At 39.7% G+C, this 19,976-nt stretch overlaps 1 protein-coding gene across 4 annotated transcripts in view; it reads right to left on the minus strand.

The window, feature by feature from the left end:
* ANXA3 (annexin A3) overlaps positions 1–19,976 on the minus strand; it is a 53,493-nt gene that overhangs the window by 2,873 nt on the left and 30,644 nt on the right. For all 4 annotated transcript variants that reach the window (XM_053901466.1, XM_053901468.1, XM_053901465.1 and 1 more), the window contains 7 exons: positions 18,026–18,116; positions 14,074–14,153; positions 10,906–10,962; positions 10,402–10,495; positions 8,644–8,739; positions 7,657–7,715; positions 5,491–5,613 (listed from right to left, as the gene is read on the minus strand). In XM_053901466.1, the coding sequence (XP_053757441.1) occupies positions 5,491–5,613; positions 7,657–7,715; positions 8,644–8,739; positions 10,402–10,495; positions 10,906–10,962; positions 14,074–14,153; positions 18,026–18,116 (600 nt within the window). The remainder of the gene's footprint in view (positions 1–5,490; positions 5,614–7,656; positions 7,716–8,643; positions 8,740–10,401; positions 10,496–10,905; positions 10,963–14,073; positions 14,154–18,025; positions 18,117–19,976) is intronic.

Genomic DNA, 19,976 nt, shown 5'->3' on the forward strand with positions numbered 1-19,976 from the left:
TTCCTTCTTCTCTCCAATGCATTGTCTGTGATCACAGGCATCTTTTCAAAATGTACTTCTGATCATGACACTATGCACTTAAGTGGAAAACTCTTCAAGGTTCTTGGGCTCAAGACAAAATCTTCAAAGGTTGACAAATGGTCCTGGGTGATCTGGTCCCTTCAGCCTTATTTCTCATTATGTTTCTTTACCATGAGGTCTTTCCCCTTGTAATTCCTTTTCCTTTTGTTGAAATGCTTTACTGATTCTCCAACCCCACAACCTTTGTCTACTCATTTTTAGAACTCAATCATAACTTCTTCACGGAAGCTTTTCCTATCCCTATCCTATGGTCTGACAGCACTGTATCTCTTTCCTTTACATTTGACATAGTTGTAACTTTACATTTATTTGTAATTCCATAAGGACGGGGAAACTTTTTTTTTCTTTGCTTGTAATTGTAACTCTGATCCAGGTACATAATATGCATTTAGTAAATATCTCTAGTGGATGAATGAAATACAAATTCTGTGACCTCAAAACTCTCTTTCATCTGAATTCATCTTGCCAGTTGGATTTTGTTTTTCAGTATTCCCCAAGGTAGATCGCCTCATCAATCAAGTGCCTTACTGCTTCTGTCCCTCCTACTCCTAACCATACATACATTTCTAGAGCATTCACCTGAGTCCCTGTTGAGCAGCATAGCACCTGGCCCACAGGAGGCACTCAACACAAGCTTATTAAACCTCAAAGGTAGGCTCAAGACCCAGTTCCCCAAGAAACATTCCCTATCTAACCCCAAACTTCTTTACTCTGAATTCCTGTGTTGCTCTCCTCTGTACCACAGTATTTAATTTAATTGTATGTTGTTTATAGTATATTCTTCTAATTATCTTACTTATGGTCACCTCAAATCTCCACATAGACTATGTGTTGAGGATGGCTACTATGATTTCCATTAAGACCTTGGAATTGTACTATTTATTAAATAGCTACTTAGTTTGTTGCTCAGTGAAATCTTATTAATGTAATTTTATCCAAATTTTGTATTAATGTCTTACTACTAAGTAATGAGAGGGACACATTTGTGTTTCCTACTCTCTCTCTCTCTCTCTCCTTCTCTCCCCCACCAATCACCAACACCAGAAAGGTGTAATGAGCAGAAAAATGTCCAAACTATAGGCAGAAGGAAGAGGAGGCAGAACCAAAAGTCGGGTGATATGCAATTATAGAAATTTAGAATTATAGAAATTTAATTTAATTTAATTTAATTCTATAATTTAGAATTATAGAAATTTAAACATCAAAAAAATCCTATGTGTCAGTATTGAAAATGTAACGAGATTACTTAATAATAATGTTATACTTAATAGTATACTTAATAACACATTTTCTTTTGTTTGTCATTTTTGCAATGTGATTTGTGCTTCTGAAGTTTTATTTAAAAATTCTTTCCTTGCTCCTGGGTCACAAAGGTAACTCTTGTATTTTCTTGGATTAACTTTCTAATTTTATCTTTTATCTTTGGGTTTTTAGTTCATCTGCAGTTTACCAATGATATGGGGTTGGGCAGGATCCAGTTTTATTTTTCACTGTAGAATCGACCAGATTTCCCAAATACATTTTTACTAAATTATCTGTCCCTTCCCTACTGATTTATGGTGTTCCCTCTATCCTATGAGTTTCCACAAACAATTGAATTTGTCTCTAAGGTCTCCATTCTGTTCCATTGCTTAATTTGTCTGTTCTTACTCCAAAACTACACTTAAAACAATAATGGCTTTGTACCATGTCAGTCTCTAATAGGACTAGCCCTTTCCCTATCTTTACTCTTATTTTTTTTTAAGTTTATTTATTTATTTTTGCGAAAGAGAACACAAGCAGGGGAGGAGCAGAGAGACAGAGGGAAACACAGAATCAGAAGCAGGTTCCAGGCTCTCAGCTATCAGCGTAGAGCCCAACGTGGGGCTTGAACCCATGAACTGTGAGATCATGACCTGAGCCAAAGTGGGATGCTTAACCGACTGAGTCACCCAGGTGCCCCTTTACTCTTATTCAAGGTTGATTAATCATGAATCTTTATTCCTTCACATAAATATTAGAGTAAGTTAACCAAGTTCCTCAAAGAAATCTAGCTGGAATATTGATTGAAATTGCATTTGATTTATATGGCTTACTTTGAGGAATTACTGACATCTTTACAATATCCTATCATATTACTCAAGTGATATGAACCAGCTCTCCATTTACTGACATATTTTATGCTCTTTAGAACAGTCTTAAAGTTTTCTCCATAGAGTTATATAGTTTTTGTTTCTATTATGAATGGTAGCTTAATTCTGATTATATAGTCTAAGAAGGACTATTAATTTTTACAGGTTGATCTTTAACTGGCAACACTGTGGAATTTTTATTACTGATAATAATTTATAATTCCTGTTGATTTTTTCTAGAAAGATGATTGTATCTACTGAAAATAACGGAAGCTTCAACACTTCCCTTTGAATCTTTACACATATTTTTTTCTTCCTTTCCAATACTGTCCAGGACCCCTAGTCCTCTGTAAGATAGCATTAAGGCATATTAATGGTAGTAGTAGCGTGGTATGTATTAGTATGTAGGGAATATTATTGTTCTGATCCTTATCTTAAAGGAATTGCATCTAAAGTTTCTCCACCGAGTATAAATATGTATTTGTTATAATATGTTGGTATGTAAGCTTTATCAATTTAAGGAGGTTTGCTTCTATTCTTAATTTGGTAAATGTTTTTTTTTTTTTTTTTAAATTTTTTTTTTAAGTTTATTTATTTTTGAGACAGAGAGAGAGACAGAGCGTGAATGGGGGAGGGGCAGAGAGAGGGAGGCACAGAATCAGAAGCAGTCTCCAGGCTCTGAGCCATCAGCCCAGAGCCCTACGTGGGGCTCGAACTCACGGACCGCGAGATCGTGACCTGAGCTGAAGTCGGACGCTTAACCGACTGAGCCACCCAGGCGCCCCTGGTAAATGTTTTTATCATAAATAGGTATTGGCCCTTTTCAAAAGCTTTTTCTGAAAATATTGAAATAATTATATAATTATCTTTTATATGTGTGCAATGTGGGCAATCATATTAATTTTCTGATGTTGAGCCATTCTTTCATTCCTGGATTAAACCTCACTTGATTTTGATGCGTTATTTTTTTTGATAAACTGATACATTCGGGGGACCCTGGGTGGCTGAGTTGGTTAAGCGTCCCACTTCAGGTCAGGTCATGATCTTGCAGTTTGTGAGTTTGAGCCCCGCTTCAGGCTCTGTGCTGACAGCTCAGAGCTTGCAGCCTGCTTCAGATTCTATGTCTCCCCCTCTTTCTGCCCCTCCCCTGCTCAGGCTCTGACTCTCTCTTTCAATAATAAATAAACGTTAAAAAAAAATTTAAACTGATACATTCAGTCAATATTTTACTCTTTGCTATCTATGTTCATAAGTGACATGAATTTGTAATTTTCTTTATCCTATATCTTTGGAATCAAGATTATACTAAATTCATAAAATGAATTAGGCAGCTTTCACCTTTCCTGTTTTCTGGTACAACTTGTATAAGAGTTGTTCCTTGAAAGTTTGGTGAAGTTCACCTGTGAGTCTATCCGAGCCTGGGATTTTGGGGGAGGTAGGTCTTTGGTCTCCTTTGTAATTTGTTTTATACTTATTGATTATTGAAATAGTTTAATTAAGCTCTCTATTTTTTTCCCTGATCCAACCCAACATTTCATTTAAAAAAATGTACCTTAGGTGATAGAAATGAAGAAACCTTATGTAATTTTAAATTACAAACTGAATTCTTTAGCCAGGGATTTTTCTTTTCTATCAAGGCAGGCATAGTTTAGATATTTCCTAATATAATAAGCCTCAATTAGCCAGACTACTGCGGGAGGGAGAACTAATGGTTAATTTAATTTTCCAGTTTGCTGAGGGTGAACTGAAGGCCTTCTTTATGTTTCAACCTTGTTACTGGCAATCTTTATAAAATGTATGAGTCTACTTTTCTGCCTTAGTAAGTACAATATGGTTAACATTATTAAATCTTCCTGTGTTGATTGAAACTATTGTGATGTGTCAGAATCGATTCAAATTGCATTGAGTGTGAACTGATGAAATCTGTGCTAAGCCCCAGGCACAGTCTGAGAGATGCCTTGTTGAATAAGTTCCTCAATTTCCACTTCAGCATGCAGCACCTTCTGCAAAGGTTTAGCGTAAAAACAAAAGCTCTGGCTGAAAGAAAAATAGGATTCGTTTTGGTGAATGAATCGAGTTGACTACATTATGTGCAAAGGGAAGTGCACTGGTAACGTTTACCAAGATTACTAATGTATTTACATCTGCCTCAGCAATCCTACTGGCGTATGGGACTGTATCCCTTAGATACACTTGCACCTCATGACATTGGGCATGCATAGCACAACATCATTCAATTGTTTGTAGCAGCAAGAAACTGGAAACATCTATTGATATGGTGGGTGCGAATACATAAGCAATGGAATGATGTGCAGTTGTTAAAAAGAATGAGAAAACTTCCTATAAACTGAAATGAAAAGAGTTCCACAGTGCAGAACCATGCTCTTTATGTTTTGAGTAAAACAAGAGGAGATTTAACTATGCCGCACACCTGAAACTAACGGGACATTGTATGCCAACTATACTTCCATTAAAAATAGGAACTTTAAAACATGTATTTTTATTTCCTTCTATTGTCATAAAGAAAAATTGAAATAAATAAGACTATAAATAAATAAGAATACAATATAAAATATAGGTAACTGATTTGCATATATAATTCAAAGAAGAAGGACAATTAATGGCCACTAAACCTAAAAGAAAATGTTGAGTGTCTGTTATGTGCCTGGGATTTTGGAGCTGAAAAATAATCACTATCTTTGGGAGACATTTTGTTATCACTATTATTTATGTATTTATTTATTTGTTCATTCATTTGTTTATTTATGCCATCACTATTAAAAATTTTTTTTCCAATTCCTCAAGTTGTACACTTTATTTATTTTTATTTTTTTAATATAATTTGTTGTCAAATTGGCTAACATAGTGTGTACAGTGTGCTTTTGGTTTTGGGGGTAGATTCCCGTGGTTCGTCACTTACATACAACACCCAGTGCTCATTTAACATTTATTCATTTTTGAGAGAGAGAGAGACAGAGCGTGAGTGGGGGAGGGGCAGACAGAGGGAGACACAGAATCTGGAGCAGGCTCCAGGCTCAGGGCTGTCAGCACAGAGTCCGATGCGGGGCTTGAACTCACAAGCCATGAGATCATGACCTGAGCCGAAGTCGGACACTCAACCAACTGAGACACCCAGGCGCTCCTATGCTATCACTATTTTAAACTCAGAAAACACATTCATGCATTGACAGGGAGTAAGAAAACTGAGTCACATATCTCTATGTTTACAGAGTATGCAGGAAAGAAGATGAGTAGAAAAAGGCAATATGTGTTTTACTACTTTCGAGAGGAGACTTACTTTAATTGCTGAATATAGGGAATACCCATAATGCTTCTTAAACTCTGCTCGAATGTCCAAAAGGTCAATTTCCGATCTGGAAACCATTATTCGGTTCAGAGTAAACTCATCAGTTCCAACACCCTGTTAAGAAATACAGGTGTCCACAATACAAATCTCACTGGCCGCAAAACAATACATAGATCTATACTTACAGGAAATAGATAATGCTGCACAAAATATTCAACCACAGTGACTCTTCTCCACTCGTTTGTCATCAAATTTTATCATTCATATATTCAAGAAATATTTATTGAGCATTTACTGTGTGCCATCACCATGCAAAATGTCAAAAACAAAAACGAGATACCCTTTTTAAGCTTTCAATTTTGTAAAGGATACAGGCAAGAAAACAAGCCATTACAATATAATCCAACATATGGGAAATATTGGGTACTATGGGAGCATATGTAAGGAGAGCCTAAAATAGATCAAGAATTAGGAAAAGTCTATCTGGGAAACGGGTATTTGAGCTGGGGCCTAAATAATCAGCCAGATGAAAAGAAGGTAGGGCTCACATAGAGAGGGGGAAAAATGTTCCAAGAGAGGAGACAGCATGCATGAAGGTTCAGGCCAAGAAAGAATGCCACATTCAAGGATGCATAAATAATGGGGAAGAATAATAGCAAGAAATGTGTCTGAAAAGGCTGGACCTTGTAAACCACGAATGAAATTCTGACTTTACCCCAAATGTGGAGAACAACTGCAATCTGTTGAACATGACAGTGTTGAAAGCAGATCAGATTTATGTTTCAGGAAATCCCTTTGACAGAAGCATGCAGATGGGATTGCAGGGCAAGAGTGGGATACAGAGAACAGAATGCGACTACAAGCTTTGGGACCCATCCAGGGGTGACTGTGTAACAAGAAGAGAGCTCATGATGGCCTGACCTAGAATAATGGTGGTAGGAATGGAGAAAATGTGTAGATTTAAGGGGTGCTTACAAGGGTATATTGACAAAATTTAGGGATGTATCATTTGGGGAGAATGAAGGAGGGAGAAAAGTGTAAAATTTCTTGCTGAGCAGTTAGGTGGATATTGACACTATTCATTTCTTCATTCATTCAACAAACAGTTACTGAACATCTACTACATATCAGACGTTGCTCCATGTACTGTGCATACGGTAGTGAACAGCACAGATTATATCTCTATTTGCATGGAGTTTACATTCTAATGGATGGAGATGGACAGTAAAGAAAATTAACATGTTTATGTAAATAGTAGTAAGAATTACATAATGGGGTGTGACTGAAAGGAAGCAAACTGACCTGTTTAGTCAGGAAAGATCTCTCTCAGGAGGTGACCTGAAAGGTGAGAAGGAGCCAGCCAGAGGTAGATCTGGAGAAGGTACATTCCAGGGAGAGAGGGCAACAAACTCAAAGACTCTGATGGGGGAAGACATTTGGCATAGTCAAGGACAGAAAGAAGGCCAAGGTGGCTGAGGCATGGGGGACAAAGATAGGGTGAATGGTATAACTTCAGAAAGTAGGGCAAGGCTGGTTCCTGTTGGGGCTATCCACTGAGGTGACTGAACACAGGACAGGAAGCACCTTTGGGTGGGGGGTGAGGTGAGGGACTTGGCGTGTTCACTCTGAACATAACTTTTAAGGCACATGTGGACCTTTATAGGAAATTTCCAGTGAAGACCCTGAAGTAAGCATCTTCTAAAGTTCCAGGCTCAGTGCAAAGGTCTGAAGATAGAAGAGAGCAAGAAAAATGCCTGTACTCAGAGACCTCACCATCTATCAGCGGTAAATAGACAAGGAAACCCAGGGTTTCTATGGCACGAAAGGCTACTGACTCAGCTTGGTTTAGTTTAAGAAAGGCAGTTTGAGAGGCCACTGGATCTAATGGGTCAGGCTTGAGTCTTGGTGTTCTGAAACAACTTTTACTGCCTGAATATACTGTGAAGTGGAGGAAACGATTTAGTCAACACGTCACTGTACCTGTCTCTATAAGGATTAGGATACTCTCTACCTATGAGACAAATTAGTAGACAATTTAGCTACAAAAAAGAACTCATCAAAGGAGAAAAGAAACATGAAATTCCATCAATATTATGCAATACTTTTCATATTCTTCTTGAGGGAGAATAAGAATGTATATGAAATTTCCAGACAAACCTTTAAAGCTTGATGCAGTCTTTCAGCTAAAAAGGCAGGCATGCTTCTGGCACAACGGACTGTTATAAAAAAGCAAAGTAATGTTCAGTTTCATTTAATGGAAACTGAGTCAATCTGTGGTAATATATTTTTTAAAAAGATTCTTTGAGTAACCATACCACTCTACCCCCTCGTCACCACTGGCTTTTATTGAGAATGAAGAGGGGAATGCTTCACCTGAATTTCAGAGGCTTATCACGTCATATTTGCACAGAACATTAGCACAGTAATTACCTTTAGTCATGAGGAAAATAAAATTACCTGCCAGAGAAACTCCCACAGCAGCCGACTCATCTCCAACTCCCAGACACAGCAACACCTACGCTTACACCGCTAACTCCCTAGGGTGTACCTTTGCTCTGCTTCTAGCATCTTTAACTGCTGATAAATAACAACGAGGCAGAGACCTCATTGAGAAGACTCATCCACTTATGTAACAGTGTTTTGCGTCTGCTCCTTAATTCACATGTCTCTAGGAACAGATTTGGTCTGTGACTGACCTTCTGTTTGATACTCCTGGTTGGCATGGCCAAGAGGGAGAAGACCTATAGCTCTGACCGGGGCTCAGTTTTGGGAAGCCATTGATATCTTCCAAAAATAACCAAATATGATGAATCACTAAATTGGCTTAGTTGCTCAGTCTTTCAACAAGCCCCAATAAAAATGGCAATATAAATGTAATATTTTCATCTTTCAGGGAGTTTACAACCCAAGCGTGGTGACAAACCAATACAAAATTAAAAGACAAAGTAAAACCTAAAAAGATAACTGCTTCATGCATCCATTTAACAATATTTGTTGAGCATATCGTGTGTACCATGGACTGTGCTAGGGGATATGGGAGCATAAAGATGCATCACTCAGGATTCTTACAGGAAAGGAGCTAATCTTCACATCAATTTAAAACAAGTGCAAAGTAACTCAGTTTACAAACACTCAAGGGCTTACCTATGGCCAACAGTAAGTCTTCAAAATGCCCAGATAATTCTCCTTTTATGCTGTCCTCAATGTCCTTCTGGCTAATATTTCTATATTCATCAAATGCTAGAAAGCAACACCATAAAAATATTTAAAGCATCCCAGTTGACCACACTCGAATATATTCTGGTTTTTTTATTTGATATGCGGCAAATCAAGTTGTTAAATGTCAAACTCAAAAACTCCTTCTTCAAACCATCAAAACTTGAACATGGAAGTTTTTGTTGTTTCTTTTAAAAAAAATCATCTGCAGTTGGGGCGCCTGGGTGGCTCAGTCGGTTAAGCGTCCCACTTCAGCTCAGGTCATGATCTCACGGTCCATGAGTTCTAGCCTCATGTCGGGCTCTGTACTGACAGCTCAGAGCCTAGAGCCTACTTCAAATTCTGTGTCCACCCCCCCCACCCCTCCCCACTCGTGTTCTGTCTCTCTCTGTCTCTCAAAAATAAATAAATGTTAACAAAAAAATTAAAAAAGAATCATCTGCAATAAAACCTAAACTTCATTGGCCATTTTCTTCAATGATCTCATTCTGTCTTCTCTCCTCCCCCTTCCCAGGCTGATGGAATTTAAAATCACCTGAAAGGTTAAATGAAAAATGATTTATCTAGGGCAATGGGCTACTTTTAAATTATAGCAGCACCTGGGAACAACAGTGTGGTCATTAGTCAAATATGTTTTATCTGCTAATGAAATCTTAATTATGAAGATTTCTTTCTGCTGAGTAAGTCACCCCAAAGGCAGCATGGCCTACTCACACTTACCAGAAGGCATTCAGATTTCTTGATCCGTTTTTGCCCCAAAGCAAAACCCACACATACGTCCCTAAGTATGTAGGCATACTTTGCAAGCCAAGTAAATTTTGAAAAAAAAAAATTTTGGAGAGAAATCTAGGATTGTTTGGTTTTTATGTTTCAAATAAAGATATTAATAAAGGAACTACAATACACTATTACCATTATTTTATAAAATAAGTGAAATTTTAATGCCAAAATCAAGGAAGGGCAATTTCAGAATTAAAAAGTCACAGTAATATCCTTATGCTTCCTCATTTTTCCATAAACTCAGCATAAGCCTAGTCATGTGCTGCGGTTGCTCTATTGACCGACACCTGGGAGCCACACTCAGCTATTCACAGCGAATGGAGTTCTGGGCTTCTGGGTGCTGTTGCTTCCAGGTGGTTCAGGGAGATACATGAATGAGGAGGTGGGTGCTTAGCAGTTCCATGTAATAGTCGGCCTAAGCAAAAAAACTATGCTCCCCTTTCCCCAATTTGCTTTATATCAGAAAAAGCTGAATATTCATTCTCATTAATGCATTAAGATACTCTCACCCACAATGCCTGGTTTTGCTGGAAAGTGGCTAACTAGGGAAGTGGCTAATTGGGTTGGAAGCATTGCCTCAGCTTCCTGAATACCATTAGAATACTCCTCTCTCCTCTCACCCCAGAGGGCTCCCCCTTTCTTTCTCCTTGCCATCTTCTCCCATCTGTTACCTGTCACTAGTGAGTGATGTACTCAACCTGGAGGGGAAGACAAGAGCAGTGTCAGTTGTATCTTGAGTTGGAACACAGCTCCCCCATGTTTTTTTTTTTTTCCTGAAGTGTTTATACATGCAAATGGAATAGACTTTGCTATTTTTAACTTCATTTTACATAACTTTGTATATTAAGCCAAAAAACATTTGCAAATACAACACAAAGCAAAAAGGATTGTAATGTGAGTGCATACTCAGTTTCAGTTGAGGAAAACTCCTTAAACACAGGATCTCGGTGAATTTATCTTCATCTGTACCCCATCTGTTCTCCCCAGCATTATAGAGAATCTATTGGATAAAAAGGAAGACCTAGAATGTTATTATGGACACAATCTCTCTCTCTCTCTCTCTCTCTCTCTCTCTCTCCCTCCCCTCCTCCTCCTCCTCCTCCTCCTCCTTCTCAGAGGGTATGGAATGACAAGAGGAGGTCCTTGGTTGTAGAGTTCAGGGAGATAACCTCTTTTCCAAGTCTCTCACCGTTCCACTGTTAGCAAACTAGGAATCTAAGAGGGTGGCTGGAGCCAGAAGAATAATACCCACCCACTGGGGAAGGCAGAGGGCTAGGGTGGGTGATGCCCAGCCTTCAGGCTTCTCCTTCAGAGAGGACAGGAGAAGACAGCCGGTGATGCCAAATGAATAAAAAGGCAGTCAAGGGGGAAAAAGGTTACAGGAGATGTTTTCTTTGCTCTATTACTGACCTGGGCATCCTTTTTGGCCAGCTGCTCATCCACTCTTAGACTTTCATCTCTTCTGCCCTAAACAGGGAAGATGCAAACAAAGGTAATCCTTTTAAATAAAGAAGACTCTAAGACTCGGTATTCCAATCAACAGGATGTTTTAGAGATTTTTTTCTCCAGCAGAGGCCAGGAAACACAGAGGAATCAGGCACTCGGGGCTCCCGTTGTGGCTCTGCTACTCATCAGCCATGATATTTGTAGCAAATCACACAATTTTCTGAGCCTCGTTTTCCTCTTCTGAAAACTCAAAGATTTTAAGGGAATGAAAACACAAGCCACAGACTGGGAAAAATATTTACAAACACACATCTAGTACAGGATTTACATCCAGAAAACATAAAGAGCTCTAGACACTCACATAAAATAATGAAAACCTACTTTTAAAATGGGCAAGAGATCTGCCCAGATATCAGAAATACAGTTGGCAAGAAAGCACATGAAAAGATGCTCAATATCATAGGCCATTAGGGAATAGAAAATAAAAAAATAAATGAGATACCACTACATACCTATTAGAAAATGGCTAAAATCCAAAACACTGACAACACCAAAGGATTTGGAACAACAGGAACTGTCATTCCTTGCTTGTGGGAATGCAAATCGATACAGCCACTTTGACAGTCTGGACATGTCTCACAAAACCAATCACACTTTAACCATAATCCAGACACTGTGCTCCTTGACACTGACCAAATTGAAGTCCACACAAAAACCTGTACATGGATGTTTGCAGAAGTTTCTATACCTAATTGTCCAAACTTGGAAGAAACCAAGATGCCCTTCAACGGGTGAAACAAACTGTCATATATCCACACAATGGAACAGTATTCGGCGATAAAAAGGAAAAGAGTTATCAAGCCATGAAAGACACTTAGCATATTACTAAATGTAAGAAGTCAGTCTGAAGAGACAACATACTGTGTGGTTCCCATCATATGTCATGCTGGAAAAGGCAAAACAATAGAGACAGTAAAAAGACCAGTGTTAGGCAGGGTTTTGAAGGGAGGAGGAGAAGGATGAAGAGCTGGAGTGTAGGAATTTTAGGGCAGTAAAACTATTCTGTGTGATACTGTAACGGTGGATACATGACATCATCTATTTGTCCAAACCCATGAGTGAATCTTAATGTCCACTATGGACTCTAGTTAATAATAACAATAATAATAATAATGTAGCAGTATTCAATCACCAATTACAATATACTACACCATGCAAGATATTAATAGCAGGGGAAACTGTGAGGGGCATAAGGGAACTCTGTACTTTCTGCTCCATTTTTCTGGAAGTCTAACATTTCTCTGACAAATAAAGTCTATTAAAAAGACAAAACCCTTGAACTCTAACACTGAGGGCTCTGTGGCTAAGTGCATGTGTGCTTGTGCAGAGAAACTCAGCACACTACAGAAAGAGGGGAGATAGGAAAGAGGATTGCCGGAATTATTTTGAGAATTGTAGGTGAATGGCATGTTTGGCTGTAATATTTTTAAAGCACATTTATTCCCATTTGCAGACATTAGGTCCTTGTGTGTTTGTCTGATTTCCACGTGGTTTCTTTCATTTTCCTTTTCAGTGCTGCTGCCACTCCGCTGTTAGTTTGTCTTTTTATTCCGTTTAATTGCGCACTCTGCTCCAGGAAAAAAAAATGCTGACTATCGGGGCATCTGGTTGAGTTTGTGACTCTTGACTTCGGCTCAGATCACGATCTCAGCTTGTGAGTTCAAGCCCTGCATCAGGCTCTGCGCTGACAGTGCAGAGCCTGCTTGGGATTCTCTCTCTCTGCCCCTCCTCTGCTCTCTTTCTTGCTCTCAAAATAAATAAATAAACTTAAAAAAAAAAAATGCTGACTGTCAATGGTACTACTGCTAATAAGCCACCGCCACCACGTCTCAATCACTTTTCAGGTGCTATGTACTTTACACACAGGCGCTCTCTCTCTTTATCTTCACAACAGCCCCCGAGGTTGGTACTCTTGTTATTTTAGTTTTACAGATGTGAAAACAGAAGTTTTAAGGCTTAAAGTAACTTGTCTAAATAAAGCTACTAGGCAGCCAAGGAGCGTGAGAGTCCAGGGCAGTTTGAGTCTAAACACCTGGCCTGAAGTCCTACTCTGCAATTGCCTCTTGTGGAGGTTGTGTGCTCCTGTGCGTGCACAAACACGTGTGTGCTCTTGCACACAAACCTGTGCGAGTGCATGTTTGCAGCAATGCCTCATCAATTTGGCTTTGTCGGGTCGACCTTTAAGGTTTTCACCATTGGAAGTAACTGAAACCATAATTAGGATAAACTGTTTTCTTGTGGCATAATGCCTCACTTCGACAAGTACTATTTCTACCCGCAGGCTGAGACCAGCGTTGGGACTTCGTCACATGTAAAGAGCTGTGTAAATCAGCCGAAAGGGGCCAGTGAGATATGGCTTAAATTACCTCCTCTCATGTACACACATGTGGTTATATCTCACCCTTGACCTTACCACCTTTATTATAAAGTCATGAGCCTCCTAAGAAGAGAGAGCTAGATGTGGGCTCATTTGGTCACACGCTGACGAATGGTTTAGCAACTCTTCCAAAGGCGGCAACCATAAAGTTGCAGCAATCGTGTTTTTGTTTTTGTTTTCACAAGTCTTTTTTTAAGACTTTCAAAAAAATCTTTAATTTTTTAAAATTTATTTTTGAGAGAGAGAGAGACAGAGCACAAGTGGGGGAGGGGCAGAGAGAGAAGGATACACAGAATCCAAAGCAGGTTCCAGGCTCTGAGCTATCAGCACAGAGCCCAACGTGGGGCTCAAACCTACGAACTGTGAGATCATGACCTGAGCCAAAGTCGGAGGCTTCACCAACTGAGCCATCCAGGCAACCCATTGCAAGTCTTTTTGTTTGTTTGTTTTTAATCCAGAGGCTGATACACCCATTTCTGAAGAAAATTTTTCTGTATCATGCTTCCTACTTAATTTAAATACCAACAAAAGAAATAAATATTCTTTGGAGTCCAGAAATGAAAATGTAAAACGAATGTATTATTTCATAAGGAGAATTGCAATCTCATTGTCTTAGTTTGGTTATTTTTAAACTCCCTAGAAATTATCATTAAGCATGCAGCCTATCGGGCAGTTAAGAAAAAATAAAAACTTACATCTGCCAAAGTCAATAGAGCTTTCCGGAAATCTCCAGATGTTTCCGAACTAATGTCATCTCCAAGACTCTTCTTATATACTGAAACCAAATAAGAATAAATTAAACCTTGACAAACTGAAAAACATTATTACAAAACAGAGAAAAGCTTAAATGTCAACTTTGCCAAGGAGTGAGTACCTGATAAAATAAATCTTACCTCTTTTTTTCATCTTGCTGGTTCTCTTCTGATACGGACACATTCTTCTCATAACTATTACCATGTTGTGTGTGGTGGCAGATGTGTAAGAACAGAAAGAATTGCCTTTTTAGGTCAAATCATGGTCCATTTTATCTGACAGTGGCATTAAAATATGGATAATGGAAAAGCTAGTGTGGGCAAGCTGCTAGTTTGCCCTCCAATTACTATTTCCTTCTTCTTCAGTACTAGAACATGGACCTTGAACAGGACATAATTCACACAACTTAAAGACTACATTCTCAGCTTTCCTTTTAGCCCATTGAATCTTCTCTTAGGGAGTGAGCTGTACAGAAAAAGAGTCAAAGACAGTACAACAACAGAGAGGTGGAAAGACCCTAAGGAATAAGGCACAAAACGGAAGTCAAGAAAAACCATAAACCATGCAGCAAATAAAAGCCTATGTAGACAAACACCATGTGGTAAGGGGAGAGAAGTTACTTGGTGCTCTCGAGAACAGTAGAAGCAGAAAGGGAAAAGAGTTACTGTACCAGAAACATTAGCACAGGGAGCAATGAATGCCTGATATTGAGGGAGGGACAAGAGGGCTGAGTCTCCAGGTTAATGCTGTGTCCTGAATCTCATCTCCGTAAAGCTTAGCTACACATGATTAAGACTGTTTTCTTCTTTTACTTCTTATGTATCATTAATCCCTATTAATCAAGGTAACCTAAATGCTGTCCCATTCCTTATAGCCTTAGAGAGCTTATCTCACAGAGATATAGGGGCCTCTGATAACTTTGAACTACTACCACAGTTCATACATGCAAAACAACAATCCTAAAAGCTAGAACTTTCACTTGGCTCTTAAGACGACAATCTCAATCTTGAGGATATTCATTCAATGCATATTTGAATTTATTTCCCATTGTTCTGGCCACTGGAGCTACAGCAGTGAACAAAACCAGACAAAGTTCCTGCCCTCATAGAGCTTACGTCTTAGGGTTGTTTATACATAGACGCTGGACCCCAGAAATCCATCAAGTGGCAAGTCAACTCATGGAGTAGTAACTCTTCTAAGAAATACCCAGAAGTAACAAGTCACCTTGGGATACAGTCTCTGGCTCTGATGACTTTTTTATATGCAAATCTCATTGAACTCAGAGAACCAAATATTTTAAACACCTACAATGTACCTGTTTATGGCTATTATTAAGCAATTATCTCATCTACTCCAAATTCAACCTTCTATACCTTACTTTCTGGAGCTGGGATTGGGACACTGCAAATTATACTTCTCTTGTGTACCCCTCTCCCCTGCCCCAACTCCCTGTTAGGTCCACCACTGGGGAAGGGGGTGGGTAGAGGGAGACTGGAAGGCAGGGGAGAGCAGAACAGGTTAGTTGTTTGCTACTCATGTCAGTGCAAACCAGTGAAGGTCTTTAATCCTGGCAGCAGCGGTTGGCTCCAGGCGCCTAGAAAAAGTCACTTAGCATGGAGGGTGCCAGCTCCAGCCAGATGCAGCCCTTTTGCAGAGATCGGAACTCTGGTTCCTTAAATCTCTCCACTGAGCCCCTGAGGCACCAACACTGGCCAGGTGATACCCCTCCCCTGAGCTTCTAGTTCCTGAAAACTCCAACTTCTTTCCCTTGTTGTTCCAGCCCTGGGGTTTGTTTATACCTCTGTATCATCCCTGTGTTCCCTTTTAGCTTTTTCAGTCCTCCAAAAAAAGTGTTTAAACAATTCTCTATGTTAAATTCTGTTAAAATGCCTAGTGCTGATTCCGTTTGAATGGAGCCCTTATGAGCACATGAGTAAAACAGTCACTTACCTGTCATTAAGCTAAGTGAAGGTATTTACGTTCTAATGAGAATTTCTCAAAGTGACCTATCTGACACCCATCTAAGAGCCAGTATATCCCTTCTCTGGACTTCTACTGCAGAACCTCTCTGATACAGAAACATAGAAACTGTGGCTCCCTTGGGGTACTTGGAGGGGGCTACAGGGGGCTGTTGTATAATACAGAATTTGGGCTGGTCTTTGTTCTGGTTCCTAGCTGGTAACTTTTAAATCCTTGGAATTTCCCAAATAATAGGAATGTCTGTTATTCGTGGCAGGTGCCCACAAACCACAGCTGAATTTATGCTAACAAGACAACTCAGGGTAGGGGCTGGTCCCACCAGAAAGACCAACCATGTGATTTAGAAGGGTTGGGGCTTTGAGCCAGAGGATGTCAGCCTGACCTGCAGTGAAAGGAGGGGGACTGGAGATGGAGTTCAATCGTGTGGCCAGTTATGCAACCAGTCATGCCTATGTAATGAATCCTTAATAAAAGCTGGATACCAAAGATCCAAGGAGTTTCCCTGGTTGGTAATTACATATCGATGTGCCGGGAAGGAGATACATCCAGAGAACACGGAAGCTTTGTGTTTGGGACCCTCTCAGACGTCTCCTCTGAATGTCTTCACTTGGCTGGTCCTCATTTCTACTCTTTCAAGTAGAATTATAATTGTAAGTACAACTGACCCGTGAACAACATGGGTGTGAGCTGCACAGTCTACCTATATGTGGGTGTTTTCAACAAATGCAGTACAATTTTGTAAATGTATTTTTTCTTCCTTACGATTTCCCTTTTTTGTTTGTTTGTTTCAATGTTTATTCATTCTTGAGAGCGAGAGAGAGAAAACGTGAGCAGAGGAGGGGCAGAGACAGAGGGGGACAGAGGATCTTTAGTGGGCACTGCGCTGACAGCAGTAAGCCCAAGGTGGGGCTCAAATTCACAAACCATGAGATCATGACCTGAGCCAAATTCGGACGCTCAACCTCCTGAGCTTCCCAAATGCCCCTCCTTGTGATTTTCTTAAAACCATTTTCTTAACTCCAGCTTACTTTATTATAAGAACACAGTATATAATACATACAACATACAAAGTATGTGTTAATTGACTGTTTATGTTACCAGTAAGGCTTCTGGTCAACAGCAGGCTATTAGCAGTTAGGTTTTGAGGGAGTCAAAAGTTATACATGGATTTTGAACTGTGCTGGGGGTCGGTGCCCCTAACCCTCACGTTGTTCAGGGGTTGACTGTATAATGCTTTCTTAAGTTCTGTGAGTCATTTTAGTGAGCTATTGAACCCGAGGAAGTAGTGGGAACCCCTAAATGTGTAGCCGTTTGGTCAGAAGGGCACACGGCCTGGGAGCACTCAGCTTGTGGCTGGTGTCTGAAGTGAGGGTAGTCCTGTGGGGGCTGTGCTTTAACTTGTGTAGTCATGCTAACCCTCGGTAGTCTGTCAGAATTAACCCTCGGTAGTCTGTGTCACAGCTGACAGATTATTAGGACTTGAGCCAATTATACTGAATCCACATGCTCAACACATTCTCTAAATGGTTCGTCTCATTTTCCACACCAAAAATCATGAGGCTAATCTGAGCGGTTTTTAATATATAATATTAATATACCATGATTTGATGAAATCTTACATTGATGAAAATAGTTGGTTCAATAAATAGTGATTGCCAAGGGCAAAATCCCCTATAGCTGTAATGTTATAAATGAGAAATGTCAATGCCATTGTTATGCAGCAGTTTCTAGCTTGGGTCATATTCAAAATTTCTCTGAAAATCCACATTTAGCCCATTTTAGAATGTATCCTCCTTTTTATGTCTTGCCTTCCCCAAATGCCTTGCGAAGAAGAGCGTGGTGGGTGTCTCGGAAAAGCAACATTGGCTCATATGTGTGTGGACAGTGGGAAAAGTAAGCAGAAAATAAGACTACCTGTATAGTAGGCTTGGGAGATCTCCTTCATCTGCCTGCTTGTTCTGGTGGTGAGGATTTCAATCAATGCATGCTCGCTTGTTCCGACACCCTAAAAAGAAAAAAGAAATCTATTTTTAGAATACTTAAAACACTTAATTTCATGCATTTCAGGCTTGATATCTTGTTTTATACAGATGAAAAGAAGTTTTAGTAAATCCACATAAGGTTGCATATTGCTATAGTTTTCTAATTTTTCCACATACTTTAGTACAAAAATAACACAAATCATCTAAACTGACACCAACATTTTCAAGAAAATGTCCTACTCTAGTGTAAAGAATAAATTGAATAATTGCAGAAATAAATAGCACAAAGGGAAAAGCCTATGCCATTCAAGATCAGAAGTGAGCATTTGAACACACCATTATGTTTATTAAGGGCTCTGCAATTCTTTTGAATGGGTTCATCCTTCTACCATTGCACTAGATGGTCAGCAGGTATCATCTTCATATAGGGAGATTTTTAAAGGCTCAGTAATGTGTGTCATGGGCCTAGTTGACTTGGGGACTAGTTACCCTGAGCCTTGATTTATACTGAGGTCACTGAATCACACTGTGACTCTATGAAAAGCCATTTACACTAGCACTTGATCAAATAATGTTGATGCAGCTTACGAAAAGAGGCTGAATTCTGTCCCTCTGTGGCACAGATTCCTAGCTGCCCTCAACATCTCTCCATTTTAATTAATTAATTAATTAATTAATTTAAAAACAGACTATTTTTTAGATCAGTTTTAGGTTCACGGCAAAACTGAATGGACCCCATCTCTTTTACCCTCTTTGCTTATAATAAAACCCTTAATTTATAACTTAGCACATAGCTACCCAAATAGATACTATATTACTCCCTAGCCTCCCTTAGAGCTAGGTTTGTTCATATGACTAAATTATGAGCGATAGAATATATGTAAATACCACATACGATTTCTGAGAATCCTTAAAGAGAGGGAATGAACCCTTCTTTGTCTCTTATTCTTTTTAGCTGACTGGGGTAAAGACATATTGCCTGGATCTTGAGTTGCCATCTTTAGCCAAAAAGTGTAATCTACAGGCTGAAGATGGACAAACCTCAAGATAGAAGGAGCCTGAGTGCCTGATAATGATAGTGCCATGACACCCAGCTCTGGACTGCTTACTTTGGATTTCTTTTGCATAAGAGAGAAATTTTTTGCATCTTTATTGGTGAATCTAATCCTTATTATTGTACCTGTTAAACTGCCCCCCATGTGGCAGCCATAGAAATGCACCACTCAGACTTCATTTTAAGAGAGTCTGCTGCAAAGAACATAGTTGGTTGATAGCCTCCAACTGCCATAGCTCTGGATCTGCCACGTGGTTCACAAAAAGGCTATTCTCCCTCCAAGCTGTCTCAGCAAGTGACTGAACATGGAAGGGGTACTGGAGCTGGGCCATTTCTGCCCGGTGTAGGACTTCTCCAAAGGGCAGTCTTTGCTTTGGAGCTCCCCATCGGCCTGCCATGGTTTTCTTTGAGCTGCCCTGTGCACGGAGGCTCCTGCTATCTGAGCCTACTTCTGTCCCTCTGTCATGTGTGTAAGCCCTGTATTGCCATCTGAAGCTTCACCCAACTTACCCTGCTCTGACACTTCTTTATCCCTCATAAGATCTCCCCCAGGGAGGGGGGTGCTGGGTGGCTCAATCAGTTAAGTGGCCAACTTCGGCTCAGTCATGATCCTGCAGTTAATGAATTCAAGCCTTGCATCGGGCTCTGTGCTGGCAGCTCAGAGCCTGGAGCCTGCTTCAGATTCTGTGTTTCCATTTCTCTCTGCCCCTGCCCCACTCATGCTCTGTCTCTCTCTATCTCTCAAAAAATGAATAAGCATTAAAAAAAAAAAAAGATTTTCCCCAGGAAATCTCTTGTGTGTCTCATCCCATCTTGGCATCTGCTTCTT

Source organism: Panthera pardus, unplaced genomic scaffold, assembly GCF_024362965.1.
Source record: "Panthera pardus isolate Hobbes unplaced genomic scaffold, ASM2436296v1 HiC_scaffold_13, whole genome shotgun sequence".
In the NCBI taxonomy this organism is placed as follows: Eukaryota; Metazoa; Chordata; class Mammalia; order Carnivora; family Felidae; genus Panthera; species Panthera pardus.